General features: G+C 42.7%; 1 protein-coding gene across 3 annotated transcripts in view; it reads right to left on the minus strand.

Annotated features, from left to right (window-relative positions):
• The window catches only part of KLHL7 (kelch like family member 7), a 78,220-nt gene that overhangs the window by 47,664 nt on the left and 15,061 nt on the right, over window positions 1-15,495 (minus strand). For all 3 annotated transcript variants that reach the window (XM_012447793.2, XM_012447794.2, XM_012447795.2), the window contains exons 2-4: window positions 4,675-4,777; window positions 3,714-3,807; window positions 3,323-3,447 (exon numbers count right to left, since the gene is read on the minus strand). In XM_012447793.2, the coding sequence (XP_012303216.1) occupies window positions 3,323-3,447; window positions 3,714-3,807; window positions 4,675-4,777 (322 nt within the window). The remainder of the gene's footprint in view (window positions 1-3,322; window positions 3,448-3,713; window positions 3,808-4,674; window positions 4,778-15,495) is intronic.

A 15,495-nucleotide genomic window follows, 5' to 3' on the forward strand; every position in this document is an offset into this window, starting at 1 on the left:
CATGTTTTTCCCCCTTCAAACATAGGGCATTTTTAAGTTCCCTTTTTTTTTGAGACAGAGTCTCACTCTAGCCCAAGCTGGAGTGCAGTGGTGCAATCTCAGCTCGCTCACTGCAACCTCTGCCTCCCGGTTCAAGTGATTTTCCCGCCTCAGCCTCTGGAGTAGCTGGGCCACCATGGCCAGTTAATTTGTTCCCTTCTATTTCTTACATTAAATTTGCCTTAAAGGAGCCATTCATTTTGGCTGTTTAGCTTGGTTTTCTGTTCCTCAAACTACTGGGTTTTTTCTTTCTTTTTTTTTTTTTTTGAGACAGGGTCTCACTCTGTCAGGCAGGCTGGAGGGCAGTGGTGCAATCTTGGTTCACTGCAACCTCTGCCTCCCAGTTCAAGCAATTTTCCCACCTTACGAGTAGCAGGGACTATAGGTGTGTGCCACTACACCTGCACTTGGCTAATTTTTGTGTGTTTTGGAAGAGATGGGGGTTTCACCATGTTAGCCAGGCTGGTACTGGGTTTCCTGTAATTTTTTATATGATCTTTGCCCGATTCCATCAGCTGCCACCGGTTCCTTTAGCAGTTGTGGAGTCAGATTGTTGGACTCTTCCAGGCAGCAGAGAATTGACAGGTGGTGAAAGCTAAGATAGGAATTCTTCACTCAGCTGACAATGAGAGCCATGCTCAGGGCTAAACAGAAAGCAAGCTGCACCAGTTTCCCTAGTTACTGGGCTATGTGACTTGGCTCACCTGACTGGGCCACTATCTTTGCCACAAGCTTAGCCATGAATCAGGCAACTTTCTAGGCTGCTGGGCTGTCCTTCCTCCCAGCTTTGTAAACAATGAAGACAGAAGGTATCCAGAGGCAAAACTGCTAAATTGTCTCCTCAGAAGACCAAAGCCTAAGATGTGCTTAGCATAGACTCACTCCAGGTTCCACACTTGCTTTGCACCACCACATCTGCTCCCTACCTATATTTCAGCCATTTTTCTTTGTAGTCTGAACCACCCCAGGAGGAAATTTAGATTGCCAGGGAGTTATAGAAACATACATAAGCCATCATCTTCCAAAAACTTCATTAAGGTAATTCCCTTTTTATAGTACATTGTCTGAAGATAATTATATAATGGAAGCTTAAATCTTAGGAATATAAATCTTATTGATGACTGCAACCCCAACTATGGCCCAGAGAGATGGAAGGACTCATGCCAGAGTATCTCTGTTGTATAGGTGGGATTAGAGATTGGTCTTTTATTTCTTAACATAGGGATCTTTTCAATAGATAGACCCATGGCTACCTTTAAAAATTCCATCAGCTCACACCTGTAATCCCAGCACTTTGGGAGGCCAAGGTGGACGGATCACGAGGTCAGGAGATTGAGACCATCCTGGCCAACATGGTGAAACCCTGTCTCTACTAAAAAATACAAAAATTAGCTGGGCATGGTGGCGCATGACTGTAGTCCCAGATACTTGGGAGGCTGAGGCAGGAGAATTGCTTGAACCCGGGAGGCGGAGGTTGCGGTAAGCCGAGATTGTGCCACTGCACTCCAGCCTGGCGCCTGGCACCTGAGCAAGGCTCTGTCTCAAAAAAAAAAAAAAAAAAAAAAAAAAATTCCATCAGTATATTCACCTGCATAGCTGTTTCTTCTCCTGCTCCATCTAGTCCAATTCCTTTTCTGGATATTAGGCTAAGTCTCTTTATTCCCTTCACCTCACTTTTATTCCCTTCTGAAATTTATTCTGCTTATTTCCTACCTGCCTTTCAAGATCTCTCTCTCTGTGCTTATAGTGAGGGGGTATGCTGGAAGGAGTAGTAAAGTGTTCAGGAGGGAAGCCTAGGAGAAGTAAGGACAAAGGACATTTGCCAAAATTCGGAAGCATATCCAGGAACCCTTTGCCCAGGGCTTTGCCTTCTTGTCATTAGCACCGCTCATCTTTTCCCCTGGGTCAAGTATCTTAGCACTGACTGGATTCTCTGATTCCTCTTTATACTCTCCTTCATTCTACTTTTCTTTCCTCCCTGCTTTCCCAGCACTCCTATTCCAGTGCTCTTCCCTTTCTTTAAAAAGCCTCTGAATCACAGCAAGGGTAGGAAAATGGAATTAGATTAGTCCCCCCATCCATGGTTTTACTTCTCTGTGGTTCAAAAACATTAAACAGACAATTCCAGAAATAAACAATTCCTAAGTTTGAAATTGTGTGCTGCTCTGAGTTGTGAGATAAAATCTTATATAATCCTGCTCCATCCTGCCTGGGACATAAATCATCTCTTTGTCCAGCATAGTCATGCTGTATAACCTACCTGCCTGTCTGTCACTTAAGTAACGGTCCTGGTTATGAAGTGGACTACCCTAGTATTGCAATGCTTTGTTCAAGTAACCCTTATTTTACTTAAAAATGGCCCCAAAGTACAAGAGTAGTGATGCTGGCATATTGTTATAATTGTTCTATTTGACTACTAGTTATTGTTGCTAATCTTTTACTGTCTAATTTAGAAATTAAACTTCATCATAGGCATATATATATATATATATATATATATATATATATATATATAAAAACACAGTATATATAGGATTCAGTACTATCTGCAGCTTCAGGGATCCACTGGGGATCCTGGAACGTATTCTGCAGATAAGGGTGGGCTAGTGGACAAAGATCTGGACGTTCATTCACTTGCCACTAAGAATCATCACACAGTGAAAAGCATACCACACTCTGGAAGGCTCTGATCAACTTTTTATGCTTCTCCTATTGCAAAACAGAAAATACTAATAGCTTCAAAATGAATGGCTATAGCAATCGCTCAGTATCTTAATTTATAGACTAGGGTTAAGTTTTCTAGTATAAAACGGCATTCTGACAACATGGGGAGGCAGCAAGGTGCAGTAGCTAAGAATTAGGTTGAGTCCCAATCCCAGCTCCTTCATATACTAGCTATGTGATCTCACGCAAGTTATGTAACTAGAAGTTGCCTCATCTATGATAGACCTTAGCATATCATAAGAGCTTAAATAAAGCATTCATATTCATGTTACTATCACATGCAATCCTTATTCCTTGTCTTAAATCCATGAAAAACCATCATAAATGCCATTTTGTGTTTTAGAAAATGTGATATAATATTTAATAAGCTTGCTGCTGCCCAGGTTAATATGCATCTAAGCTCCTCTTAAATTTTATTACCAAAAAAAGTTTTAGTGGACAATGTCTTTAAGGTTAAATGAGGATACTTACAACCAGCCTTTTTAAAAATTAAATTACACATTGAGGATAAAAAAAAAAAAACCAAACACACACACAACAGGAATCTGATATTTCTTACCAAGACAGTTTGAAGCATCAACTTGTTCTTTCAAAAAATCAACACACATTTTCTTCACAGGTTCAATCTGATATTGGTTTGCTGCATCCAACAAAGACTGAACATTGTTGCTATTCACGGAAATTCTGCAAATAAGTTAGAGGAAATATTAATTACCCATGATTTTTTATTTAAATGTTACTGTGGAATGTATTCTAATAGCCCCTGAAATTAAACACAAAATTAAACTTTCAGGCCTTGAATTAGTATGGCATAGGATACTCAAACTCTTCCATCTTTGCAGTTTTTCGTTGTGAAGAGTTTGTAGCACATCAATTTGTTACAGCAATGCTTTGTCATGGTAGACACCAATATTACTTTTTTGAAATAAAAATAATCTTTGTTAACTCACCTAGCGGTATAAGCAAATTCCACAAGTTGTTCAATAATATCAGGTTCAGCATCTTTGAGTTCTACTTCAAAAGACTTTGATTCAAGCATGTTAGCTACAATGAAGAGAAGAAACATAAATGGAATGTGTCATCTTCCTAGCTTTTAAAGCAGTTAAGAACTTAAGGCCATAGAACAGTGAAGAGATTGAAAAAGTGGTCAGTTGATAATCAAAGGAAAAAATACGCTTTCATTAGACCTAAAGGCCTGATGCCTTTATTGTTATTGTTAAATGTGGAGAAAACTAACAGCACCGTTCTGTCTGGAAGAAAATACCCCAGCAAGCCCAACACTCCTATAGTAAATGCAAATTAATTCTCCACATAAAATGTGCCTTAAATTAAGCTAAGAAAATAGTGAATTAGTGTATTTTTTTAAAGCCCATATTAACAGAGACATAAAACTAAATTTTGTTTTTTTCCCAAGCTCATAAAATAGCATTAAGTAGAGGAAATAGGACTTGGACCCAGTTCTTAACACCAAATCCAGGGTTCTTTCTAGCACAATAAGCTGTATCTTTTTTTTTTTTTTTTTTAAGTTTAGCTTGCTGGCTGAAATGTCATGAGATTTATCTATTTCTTCATCTTTCCACCTGAGGTTAAAAAGAAAACCCTGGGCTTTTTTTTTTTTTTTCCGCCCAGGTTGGAGTGCAGTGGCGTGATCTCAGCTCACTGCAACCTCTACTTCAACCCTGGGCTTTTAAGTAGAAGCTGTACCTCCATCAGTAAGGGCATCAGGCGTTTAGGTCTAATGAAAGGAAATTTTTTCCTTTGATTATCAGCTGACCACTTTTTCAATCTCTTCACTGTTCTGTGGCCTTAAGTTCTTAACTACTTTAAAAGCTAGAAAAATAACATATTCTCTTAGATTTTACTTCATTCTCATAGAAGAAATAATGGCATGTTTTCCCTTAAGATACTTACTTGTGAACATTAAGTTAAAAAAATGACTGGCTGCAGCAAGAACAACACGATGAGCAGGTATCTTTCTTTCTTGGACCATGAGGATCACATCACACAATGTTTTCTAATCAAAGGAAAAATATAGAAAATAAATAGAGGCTCACTAGCCTAGCTTGGCAATACATATTAAAAAGGTGCTTGCCAAATGCCTTATTTCTGTTTTCTATTTAAAGCCAATCTTTTTCCAGCACAGAATTTCTTTTAAAGATATATTTAGGAAGGACTTACAGAGTTGCTGCCATTTAGTATAAAAATTTGGCACTAAGTTTCCCAACAGTCAAGAGGAAAGAAAAAGTTCCTCATAATCAGAAACAAACAAGTCTACTAATCCTTCAGAGAAGTCTTTTTTTTCTGACACAAATTCTAAAATAATTTCTCATGGTAAACTTTTCTGGGGAAATTAAATGGCATCATTGCAGTGCCCGATAGTTTTTCAAACACAGCAATCAGTTTTTATAGGATTTATTTTAAATTATTTATCCTTTGTGAAATCCAGAACATACACTGCCTTTCCTAAGAAAGTAGCATTCACAGATCTAACCTGAAACAGAAACAGCTCAAAATACAGAGAGTAGATGAACTAAATGTCCCTTTAGCAATCTTTCCTTAAATAACACTTCTCTCAAATGCACTTCTGATAGAAGTTGGATAGCGGCCAGTTTTAAATTGTGATTTCTGACCAAGGCCAAAATAGTATCACCCTAAGCTGTTTAAAAAAGGCAGCTCTGAGTAAATACTTAATTAAAATGTGGGGAAAGTGGAATAATAAAGAAAAACATTTAAGGCTTACTAGAACCGTTATAAATGAATATCAAGGAAAAAAATGTCCTTTTTGCCAAATAAAATTTTAATTTCTTAATGAAGTTAAAGATAAAATATAAAGGTCGGGCTTATAGAAAACTTAGCACATGCAATGTGTTAAGCACTGTCCTAAACATTGGGAATAGGAGGGAAATAATATACTCAGAGTAAAAAAAAAATCACAAATCTAAGATTGGCTTCATGGCTCAGTGGATTTGCAAATTTTAAGTATTTTACTAAAACTGTTAATATAATTTCTGATAGAGAAATCCCTGTTATTTCTTACTGTATTATTTTGTGAAGAAAAATCAAAATCAAATAATAATGTTTAGAATGACAGAGAAAATAAGCCCCAAATAGCAGGCTAACAAATGAGCAAAATTTCACTTTTACTGCTTATTTGAAGATTTTTAAATAAGGCCTACTGACTATTGTTTAAAACTTATATGCAGATTTATAGCTAAAGCCATATTTATTCTCATAGTGTCTTAAATTTTTAAATTTTATTTCCTTTCATTTGGGGAGGCGGCACAGAGGCGGAGCTCTTCAGGTGATTTTGCTACATACTATACCAACAAATACCAAGTAGCAGAACCAAGTTAACTATTTGATTACCACCAAAAAACAAGTGACCAAGTTGCCTTGGAGGTCGAGGGAGGGAGAGAAGGAGAGGGAGAAAGGGGTGGGAAGTGACAAATAAAGATGATAAAGCAGCAAGCAAATCAGATTATATCAGATCATAGGAAAGGAATCTATGGCTAGTGATGGGAACTTTTTCTTTTTTTTTTGAGACGAAGTCTCGCTCTGCCATTTAGGCTGGAGTGCAGTGGCGTGTTCAGCTCACTGCAACCTCCACCCCCTGGGTTCAAGCAATTCTCCTGCCTTAGCCTTCAGAGTAGCTGGGACTACAGGCACCCGCCACCACACCTGGCTAATTTTTTTTTTTTTTTTGAGATAGAGTCTTGCTCTGTTGCCAGGCTGTAGTGCAGTGGGGCAATTTCGGCTCACTGCAACCTCCGCCTCCCGGGTTCAAGCGATTCTTTTGCCTCAGTCTCTTGAGTAGCTGGGATTACAGACACACACCACCACGTTCGGCTAGTTTTTGTATTTTTAGTAGAGACGGGGTTTCACCATGTTGGCCAGGATGGTCTCAATCTCTTGACCTCGTGATCCACCCGTCTCCCAAATTGCTGGGATTACAGGCGTGAGCTACTGCGCCCGGCCAGTCACGCCTGGCTAATTTGTGTGTGTGTGTGTGTGTGTGTGTGTGTGTGTGTATATATATATATATATATTTTTTTTTTTAGTAGAGACTAGGTTTCATCATGTTGGCCAGGCTGGTCTTGAACTCCTAACCTTGTGATCCACCTGCCTCGGCCTCCCAAAGTGCTGAGATTACAGGCATGAGCCACCATGCCTGGCCTACTAGTGTTGGGAACATCTATGAAACATAGGGCTAAACCAAAATACAGCAAAAACATCTCCAAGGCATACTCAACGATAGAGAGTTTATAAGTAGAATGACTTTATAGGCACTGAAGGAGGTTGAAGAAATGCAGATCTTTACATAACAACTGAGTTTTAGTCTAAGATCAATCTCCAGCTGGATATTAATGTTTTGAGGAGTGGGGAGATTAAGTGGGAGAAATCTTTTTTACCCAAATGGTACATTTATTTGCCTCTACTACAATAGACTGATAATTTCCAATAATAATGGGACTGACCTATAGCAAAAGGCCTCTCCTGTTATCAATATGCTCAAAAAAGGTACATCCAGACAAGAAATAGGGGCTGGGTGTGGTTGCTCACACCTGCAATCCCAGCACTTTGGGAGGTCAAGGCAGGTGGATTGCTTGAGCCCAGGAATTTGAGACCAGCCTGGGCAACATGATGAAACTGTCAGGTATGGTGGTGTGTGCCTGTAGTCCCAGTGACTGGGGGAGGTAGGTGGTGCTGAGGTAAGAGGATCACTTGAGCCCCGGAGGCAGAGGTTGTAGTAAGTAGGGATTGCATCACTGTACGCCAGCCTGGGTAACACAGTGAGACCCTGTCTCAAAAAAAAAAAAAAAAAGAAAGAAAGAAAGATACAAAGAAAGAAAAAGAAATGGGAAGAGACAGAGACCAAGCAGAATTGAAGAATTTGAAAGGTAACAAATCCTTGGTGAGTTGAAGAGTGAGAAACCTAAAAACAAAAAACCTAACTTCTGAACAATACATGTTCACTGGTTAAACCTGATGGGAAAAAATCCCCGCAATTCTTCTGTCCATGTCCCCTCCCATATTTACCCTTGTATTTATGATCTTTATCTGTATTATCTTTAGTCTGTTATAAACAGCATAGATTTTGTTGTGACTTAGTCTGAAGTTCTCAACATCTAAGATTACTGGTAGCATTTTATTTCAATCCTTTATACTTATTGTAACATGCTTCATTGTATATATGTCATCTTCTTGTATGCTATTATCATTTTTGCTGTTTTTGCTTTAACTGACAGTCGATGTGTCAGTTGCTATTTTGATCATTTTCTTTGCACATTTTTTATACATCTTTCAAATATTTCTAAAGTGAATCCAGAAGGGCATTAATCAAGTATCACCCTAGGAATGCAAAGAGGGCTCAAGAACAATGATTCTATTAATGTGATTCATTATATTAGTAGGCTAAAAGAGAAAAGCTTAATGTAGAAAAACTTTAATAGATGCCAAAAGGGTGTGTGATAAATTAAAAATTCATTTCCTAAGACTCTTTAATAAATAAAATAATTTGGCTGTATGCTGAAGATCAACAGCAGTAAAAAATGGGCAAGTGACCGAGTCATTACACTAGAGCCTGGGCGACAGAGGGAGACCCCAATCTGAACAGACATTTCTCAAAACGAGACATGTAAATGGCTAAGAAACATATGAAAAATTGCTCAACATCACTAATCATCAGGGAAATGCAAAGTAAAACCACAATGAGGTATCATCTCACCCCAGTTAGGATGGCTATTATTAAAGACAAAAATTAACAAATGCTGGTGAGGATATGGAGAAAGGGAATCGATTCCTACTCCATCTTTTTTCTGAAACAGGGTCTCACTCTGTCACTCCGGCTGGAGTCCAGTGGCATGATTCTGGCTCACTGCAGTCTCAATCTCCTGGGCTTCAGAGATCCTCCTGCCTCAGTCCTCCAAGTAGCTGGAACTACAAGTGAGTGCCACCATGCTTGGCTAATCTTTTGTAGAGATGGAGTTTCACCATGTTGACCAGGCTGGTCTTGAACTCCTGAACTTCAGTGATCCATCCACCTTGGCCTCCCAAACTGCTAGGATTTGAGCCACTATGCCCAGCCAGAAAAGGGAACTCTTATAAGATGTTGGTGGGAATGTAAACTAGTACAGCCGATATAGAGAACAGTATGGAAATTACTTGAACTACATATGATCTAGCAATCTCACTGCTGAACATTTATCCATAGGAAAGGAAATCATTATAACAAAAAGACATCTGCACCCTCATTTTTACTACAGCACTATTCACAACAGTCAAGATATAGAGTCAACCTAGGTGTCCAATGACAGATGAATAAAGAAATGTGGTATATATATATATACCATGGAATACCATTCAGCCATAGCAAATTGTAAGGTATATTGCCGAGTTAAAATGAGGAAACTGAGGCCAGTGTGAGAAAATGAGAATCCAATTTATTCAGCTCCCGGGCGAGGTTCTGTGGTCCGGGAAGAGGCCAGAGAAGTCGCACTGGGCTTCTCAGGGTGTGGGGAGTGGAGGTAATTGATTGGTCTTTAGGGAAACAAAGAGCAGACAGTTTCATTGGTGAGGAGGATTGATTGATTATTAGGGAAACAGAGAAGACAGTTTCATTGGTGAGGGGGTTTGATTGATTACTAGGGAAACAAAGAGCAGAGAGTTTCATTGCTGAGGGGAAGTCAAGGTGCTGATGGGGCGAGCTGCCATTGGTTGCCAGGCGGGACTACTGGTGGGCTGACCACCTGGGGAGGTCAACGTTAAGCTGCCGTTGGACAAATCTTTGGTGGGCTTTTTAAATTTTGAAGGTGTCGAGTGAGGAATGCAGGAGTGGGTGTGGGGAGCCAGCATAGAGAGGCCAGCATGGGGAGAGATAAGTGTGTCAGCATGGAGAGGCTGGCACGGGGAGAGATAAGTGTGTCCATTTAACTCCTGGTGAGGCAGCCGGCCTTACATCCCAACCTTTTTGATGATATAGGACGCCGCTTCTTTCTGGCTACTTCCTGCTGAATGGGGGTGGAGTGGGGAGGTTAGTTGGCCGGTGCCTTGGTTGGGAGTTGGACATAGGGGTGAAGTAGCATCTGATTTACAGCCACTCTGGAGATTTTTTGGTGTGAGCTTGTAAAAACCTGAGAAAGAACGGAGCTAACATTAGTAGAAGGCATACCACGATGAGGGGGAACAATAACAGGAGCTAGCCAGGTAAATATGGGAGAATGCCACCAGTTAAGGGAAGAGCCCGGTGTATTCTGTTTCCTTTAGAGGTCTTCTTGGAGGCGGTAGAGAGTATTGACATTTTCTTTTACTAGGCCTGTTTTGTTGATGAAATAGCAACACTGTTCCTGGAGAAATAGACAGGTACCCCCTTTTTCTGCCATTAACAGATTTAGGGCCCGCTGGTTTTGGAGAATTACCTGAGCTAGTAACATTATCTGCTACTGGAGGGATGCCAGAGAGGCGGCTGATGCCTTAATGGCCACACGGAGCTTGTCCTCCAGTTGAGTGGCCGAAGTGACGCTGTAGCCCATGGCTCCACTTTCTATTTTAGCTGCTGCTAGAGAGGATGCTAAAGAGAGGCCTATTACTATTGGGAAGAAGACTGTTTGTCCTGGTGATTAGGGGACGGTGCAATGAGGGACAGGAACTCGGATTGTCCATACACTTTTAACTGTGGGACTAGGGTAACGGGAACACAGGGGAATGTGAAGGACGTTTTGATAACTTTGGTTAGGGTTCCATTACACTAAAAGTATTCCCCTGGAGGTGCATAAAGGGAAGATTTTACATTTACTGTGGTGTTGCACCTGAGGCTGGGGTTGTTAGCTGTCCTGTAACATAGAGAGAGAGACTGGGAGTGTATATTGAATAAGGGGATTCCTGTTAAGGTGGTGTTAGGTCCTGTGGGTGTAACAGGTTGAATCCGGTCCGGAGGGGAACTGTGGCTAAGGGCGGGGGGGTGTTAAGAGAGGTACATAAAAAGCAGTGAGTGAAGTTTACGGTTTTGATTAAGTTTAACATGTTGGCTCCCTGCTGTACTAGAGTTAACTAGGAGAAAGGATGAGAGGTGTTATTTGAGGGTTTGATTTGGTTAGGGTGGCTTTATTTTTAGGATTGTATGGCTCACAGAGCCAAGTTGTTTTATAACTTTAGGGACAATGCAGGTATAGGACTGGAATATTAGCTATGTTTCCTGGGGGTATTTTTGGCTGCTGCATACAAGGGCTTAGCCAGAGTAGCGAAGTTAGGAATTCAGTGACAAAAAAATCCCACAAATTTTAGAAAGGAGAGGATTTTTTTAGCTGTTTTGGGGGGCTGCGGTGCAAGTAGTGCCTTTTGACTGTCTGTTTTTAAGCCCTTAGTTTGGGGAGTAAGGTGAATACTTAGATTACTGAGGTGACTGACAGCTGTGCTTTGGAGGGGGAAATCTGGTATTCCTTAGACCCAAGGAAATTAAGGAGAGCAGCAGTATGCTGCCCTGACATGGAGAGGGAAGGGCTGCAAAGCAGCAGGTTGTCCACATACTGTAAGAGGAGACTAGGCTGAGGGGGGCAAGAGGTTAGGTTAGCTACTAATGCTTGTTTAAATATGTGAGGGCTGTCTCTAAAGCCCTGGGGCAGGACCATTTAGGTTAACTGCTGCGAGAGGTTAGTGTCTGGATTGGTCTAAGTAAAGGCAAAGAGGAAATAGGACTTAGGGTGAAGAGGAATGGTAAAGAAGGCGTCCTTGAGGTTAAGGACTGTAAAATGAGAAGTAGTGGAGGGAATGTTTGATAATAGGGTGTATGGATTGGGAACTACAGGGTGGAGGGGAATTACTGCCTCATTGATAAGGCACAGGTCCTGAACCAGGTGAAAGCCGCACGGCTTTTGGACTGGCAAGATAGGAGTGTTGCAAGGGGAACTGGTAGGAATAAGGAGTCCCTGTGCTAGGAGTTAGGTGATAATAGGCTTTAGGCCCTGGCGGTGGGTTTTTGAGATGGGAAACTGAGGACGTGAGGCAAAGTGAGTAGGATTTTTAAGAAGTATCTTAGCTGGCGTGTGATGTCTGGCCACTACAGGCTTAGAGATATTCCATACTAAGGGATTAACTACATTAGGAGGGATGGGGGTTGAGACAAGGGGTTGAGCCTGGGCATAGGGTCAGTTAGGATGGGCAGTAGGAGGTGAGTGGGTAATGGGTTTGAGTATGGGGGCCAGTAAGTTGGAGAGTGGCCCCCACAGTTTGGAGAATATTTTGTTTTAATAGGGGAACTGGGCATGAGGGTATGATTAGAAAAGAGTGAGAAAAGGGGTGTTTTTGGAGGACACAGGCTAAAGGATGAGTTTGATTAGGGTAGGAAGGCTCTTTATTAATTCCCATAACTGAAACCTGGAAAGGTATACTAGGCCCTGAGTAGGAAGGCAATACAGAACAGGTAACCCCCATGTCCATTAAGAAGGAAATGGACTTACCCGCTCTTTGTAGCGCCCTGGGCTTAGCAAGGGTGATGGGGGTCTTCGAGTTCGGGTTGCGTTAATTATCCATGAGGCCAAGGAGTTCAAGCGAAGGGACTGCATCCTTTGGACTGGCTTGCCCCTCACATGGAGATGCAGGGGGTGAGCCTGTAGTCCAGAATGGGCAGTTTACCTTCTAGTGTCCAGTTCATTTGCAGATTGGACAGTGTCCAGGAGGTGGATGTGGACGGCGCACTGCCAGGCCCAGTGTCCCTCTTGGCCACATTTGAAGCAGGGCCCGGGCAGGACCTTTGAAGCAGTCTGGGCGGGTCCTAGGGGACCTTTTTGGAGGAACTTTGAGGAGTTTCCCCCACCAGATGTTGGGCGCGCTGCCGGCCTTAGGGCTGCTACGATAGCTTGGGTTTGGAGGCTTACCTGTTGCTGTAAATGGGCCTGGCGGACGGCCTTAGCCTTTTCCTCCTGGCCATTAAAAACTTTAAATGCCAAGTTTACCAGGTCTCGTATGGGAGTTTGGGTGCCCTCCTCTGCTTTCCTTAGTTTTTTTTTTTTTAAATGTTTGGTGCTGACTGAGAGATAAAATGGGCCGCTAGGAGGGTGGTTCTGGCTGGGGAGTCTGGGTCTACTTGGGTATGTAGGACTATAGCGTTGGTTAATTGGTTAAAGAAGGCAGCTGGGTTTTCAGTAGGACCCTGGGTTATTTCATGCAGTTTATTATAATTAACTACCTTATGAGCTGCGCCTTGCATGTTTGCTAGGAGTTACTGCAGCATTTGGTCTTGGCAGCGGCGGTTATTTTTATTAGGAGTAAGGGTAGAGGACAGAATTACATAAATGTTGTGCTAGGTTAAGTTATAGGCTTGAGTGAAATAGAGAAATTCTTTAGTATAAACAGTAGGATTGGTGGAGAATGACCTTAGGCGTTTTTAACGGTGGACAAGATAGAGAGAGACAAAGGACGTGTAGCTGGACTACACCCTCCATTCCAGTCATCTCGCGGAGAGGACAAAGGAGGGAGTTCTCATCAGTGGATGTGCCGTGCAGGCGAAATGTGAGCACTAGCAGGTGGGGTTACATTAGGACTTGGGAGGGCAGGAGGTGGCTGGGGTTTTGAAAGGGGAGGAGCAGAAGGGATTTGAGATTCGGTATAGAGGGGACAAAGGGGGGAACCCCCATTGGTGGGAGTGCTGTGTGAGCGAGTGTGGGCGCTGACCGGAGAGGTTAAGACCTGGGGAAGCGGGAGGGGTTTGGGGTTCTGCATAGGGTGGAGGATTATTAGGTTGGGTTGGGGGTAGGGAGAGTTTTTTAGGCAAGTTGGGATTAGAGAAGGAGGCGGAGGAGGTCGCTTGTGGGGCTGAAGGCTGTTTGGGTAAGTCCTTTGCTAGGAGCACCTGAGCTATAGTACAAGAGGAACAGAGGTTGGGGTGGGTGCAGAGATACCAGAATGCTTGGATGTAGGGAACCTCGGCCCACTTGCCATTCCTTTGGCAAAAATTGTTTAAATTAGTGAGGACATTAAAGTTAAGCGTGCCCTCTGGAGGCCACTTGGACTGGTTGTTTAGTGGATACTGTGGCCAGGCTACGGTGGAGAGGAAGAGTAGCCTTTTCTTTTTTATAGAGAGGCCTAGCTTGGGTAGGTTTAGAACTAGGCATCCCAGTGGTGACTTAGGGTTTGGGCGGGATTTCTGGTTACCCATGATTTTTTCTTTTCTTTTTTTTTCTTTTCTTCTTCTTTTTGTGAAACAAGAGGATTTTATTAAGATGGCTACCGGCTTAGCAGATTAGCATCTTAATATTAAACACTTAACAAAGACAGGGCTTGGCTTTTTATACATGAAGTACACAGTGGCACTAAAACAAGTTTGCAGGCATAGAACAAAGACAATTCATTAAGCAGTAATACGTATTTAACTTAGGCTTACATGTGATAGTTGCTATGTGACCCAGATGTTTGCTATCTGTAGAGCTCAAGGATTTTAGCACAGGCCTTATCTATTTCTTTTTGATACAGTGTTTAGAAAGCTAGAGTCCTGCCTGCTTGGGCATTTTTTATGACCTTCACTGTAGAAACTTACAGTTATTAGCAATAGAGAACAAGAATACAAGAATTTGTAAACTTATAAAACTTGCAAAGCAGGATACAATTTTACTGGAAGGGAAAAAACTCACTCACACACTCACTCGGGAACAGAAGGAGAAACAGAAAGAGAAACTGAAAATATTTAAACGGGAGCTGACTTGCCAAAGGGTGAGTTTTGGGGTTAGGAGCCAAGGTCTAACCCAGGCCTTAAGGGCCTGGAGGAGTAAACAGGGCTTCTGGTCACCCGAGCCTCACTTGCTGCTGCGGAGATGACCGGTAGGCGTCCCGGACAGCACTACCGGACACCGGAGAGGGTTCAGGAAGAAGGGGACGTCTCCCTCAGGTTCCTGACCCTCCGCAGACCCCTTATGGGGGGAAGACAAGAGCATAGGGATGTCTCCTCTACACTCAGGTCCTCGGGACGGAGCCGGGGCCCTGGGCCCTCGGCTGAACGGAGCTGGGGCCCTGGGCCCACGGCGGAAAGGAGTCCCTGACACGGACGCGGTTACAGACAGGGAGTCCAGAGGCAGGCAGCGGGAGAGGCTATGGGCAACAGAAGTCTTACCTTGCAGCGGAGTGGCTCCCTGGTCTGGCTTCAGGTGGAGGAGTCGGTTTCCCCCTTAGGAGGGGGTCTCACAACCCCTCCCAGGTTTTGGCACCAGCTGTAAGGTATATTGCCGAGTTAAAATGAGGAAACTGAGGCCAGTGTGAGAAAATGAGAATCCAATTTATTCAGCTCCCGGGTGAGGTTCTGTGGTCCGGGAAGAGGCCAGAGAAGTCGCACTGGGCTTCTCAGGGTGTGGGGTTTTATAGGGAGTGGAGGTAATTGATTGGTCTTTAGGGAAACAAAGAGCAGACAGTTTCATTGGTGAGGAGGATTGATTGATTATTAGGGAAACAGAGAAGACAGTTTCATTGGTGAGTTTCATTGGTGAGGGGGTTTGATTGATTACTAGGGAAACAAAGAGCAGAGGGTTTCATTGGTGAGGGGAAGTCAAGGTGCTGATGGGGCGAGCTGCCATTGATTGCCAGGTGGGACTACTGGTGGGCTGACCGCCTGGGGAGGTCAACGTTAAGCTGCCGTTGGACAAATCTTTGGTGGGCTTTTTAAATTTTGAAGGTGTCGAGTGAGGAATGCAGGAGTGGGTGTGGGGAACCAGCATAGAGAGGCCAGCATGGGGAGAGATAAGTGTGTCAGCA

Source organism: Aotus nancymaae, unplaced genomic scaffold (genome assembly GCF_030222135.1).
Source record: "Aotus nancymaae isolate 86718 unplaced genomic scaffold, 86718_ANA_hifiasm-v0.15.2.pri h1tg000025l, whole genome shotgun sequence".
NCBI lineage: Eukaryota > Metazoa > Chordata > Mammalia > Primates > Aotidae > Aotus > Aotus nancymaae.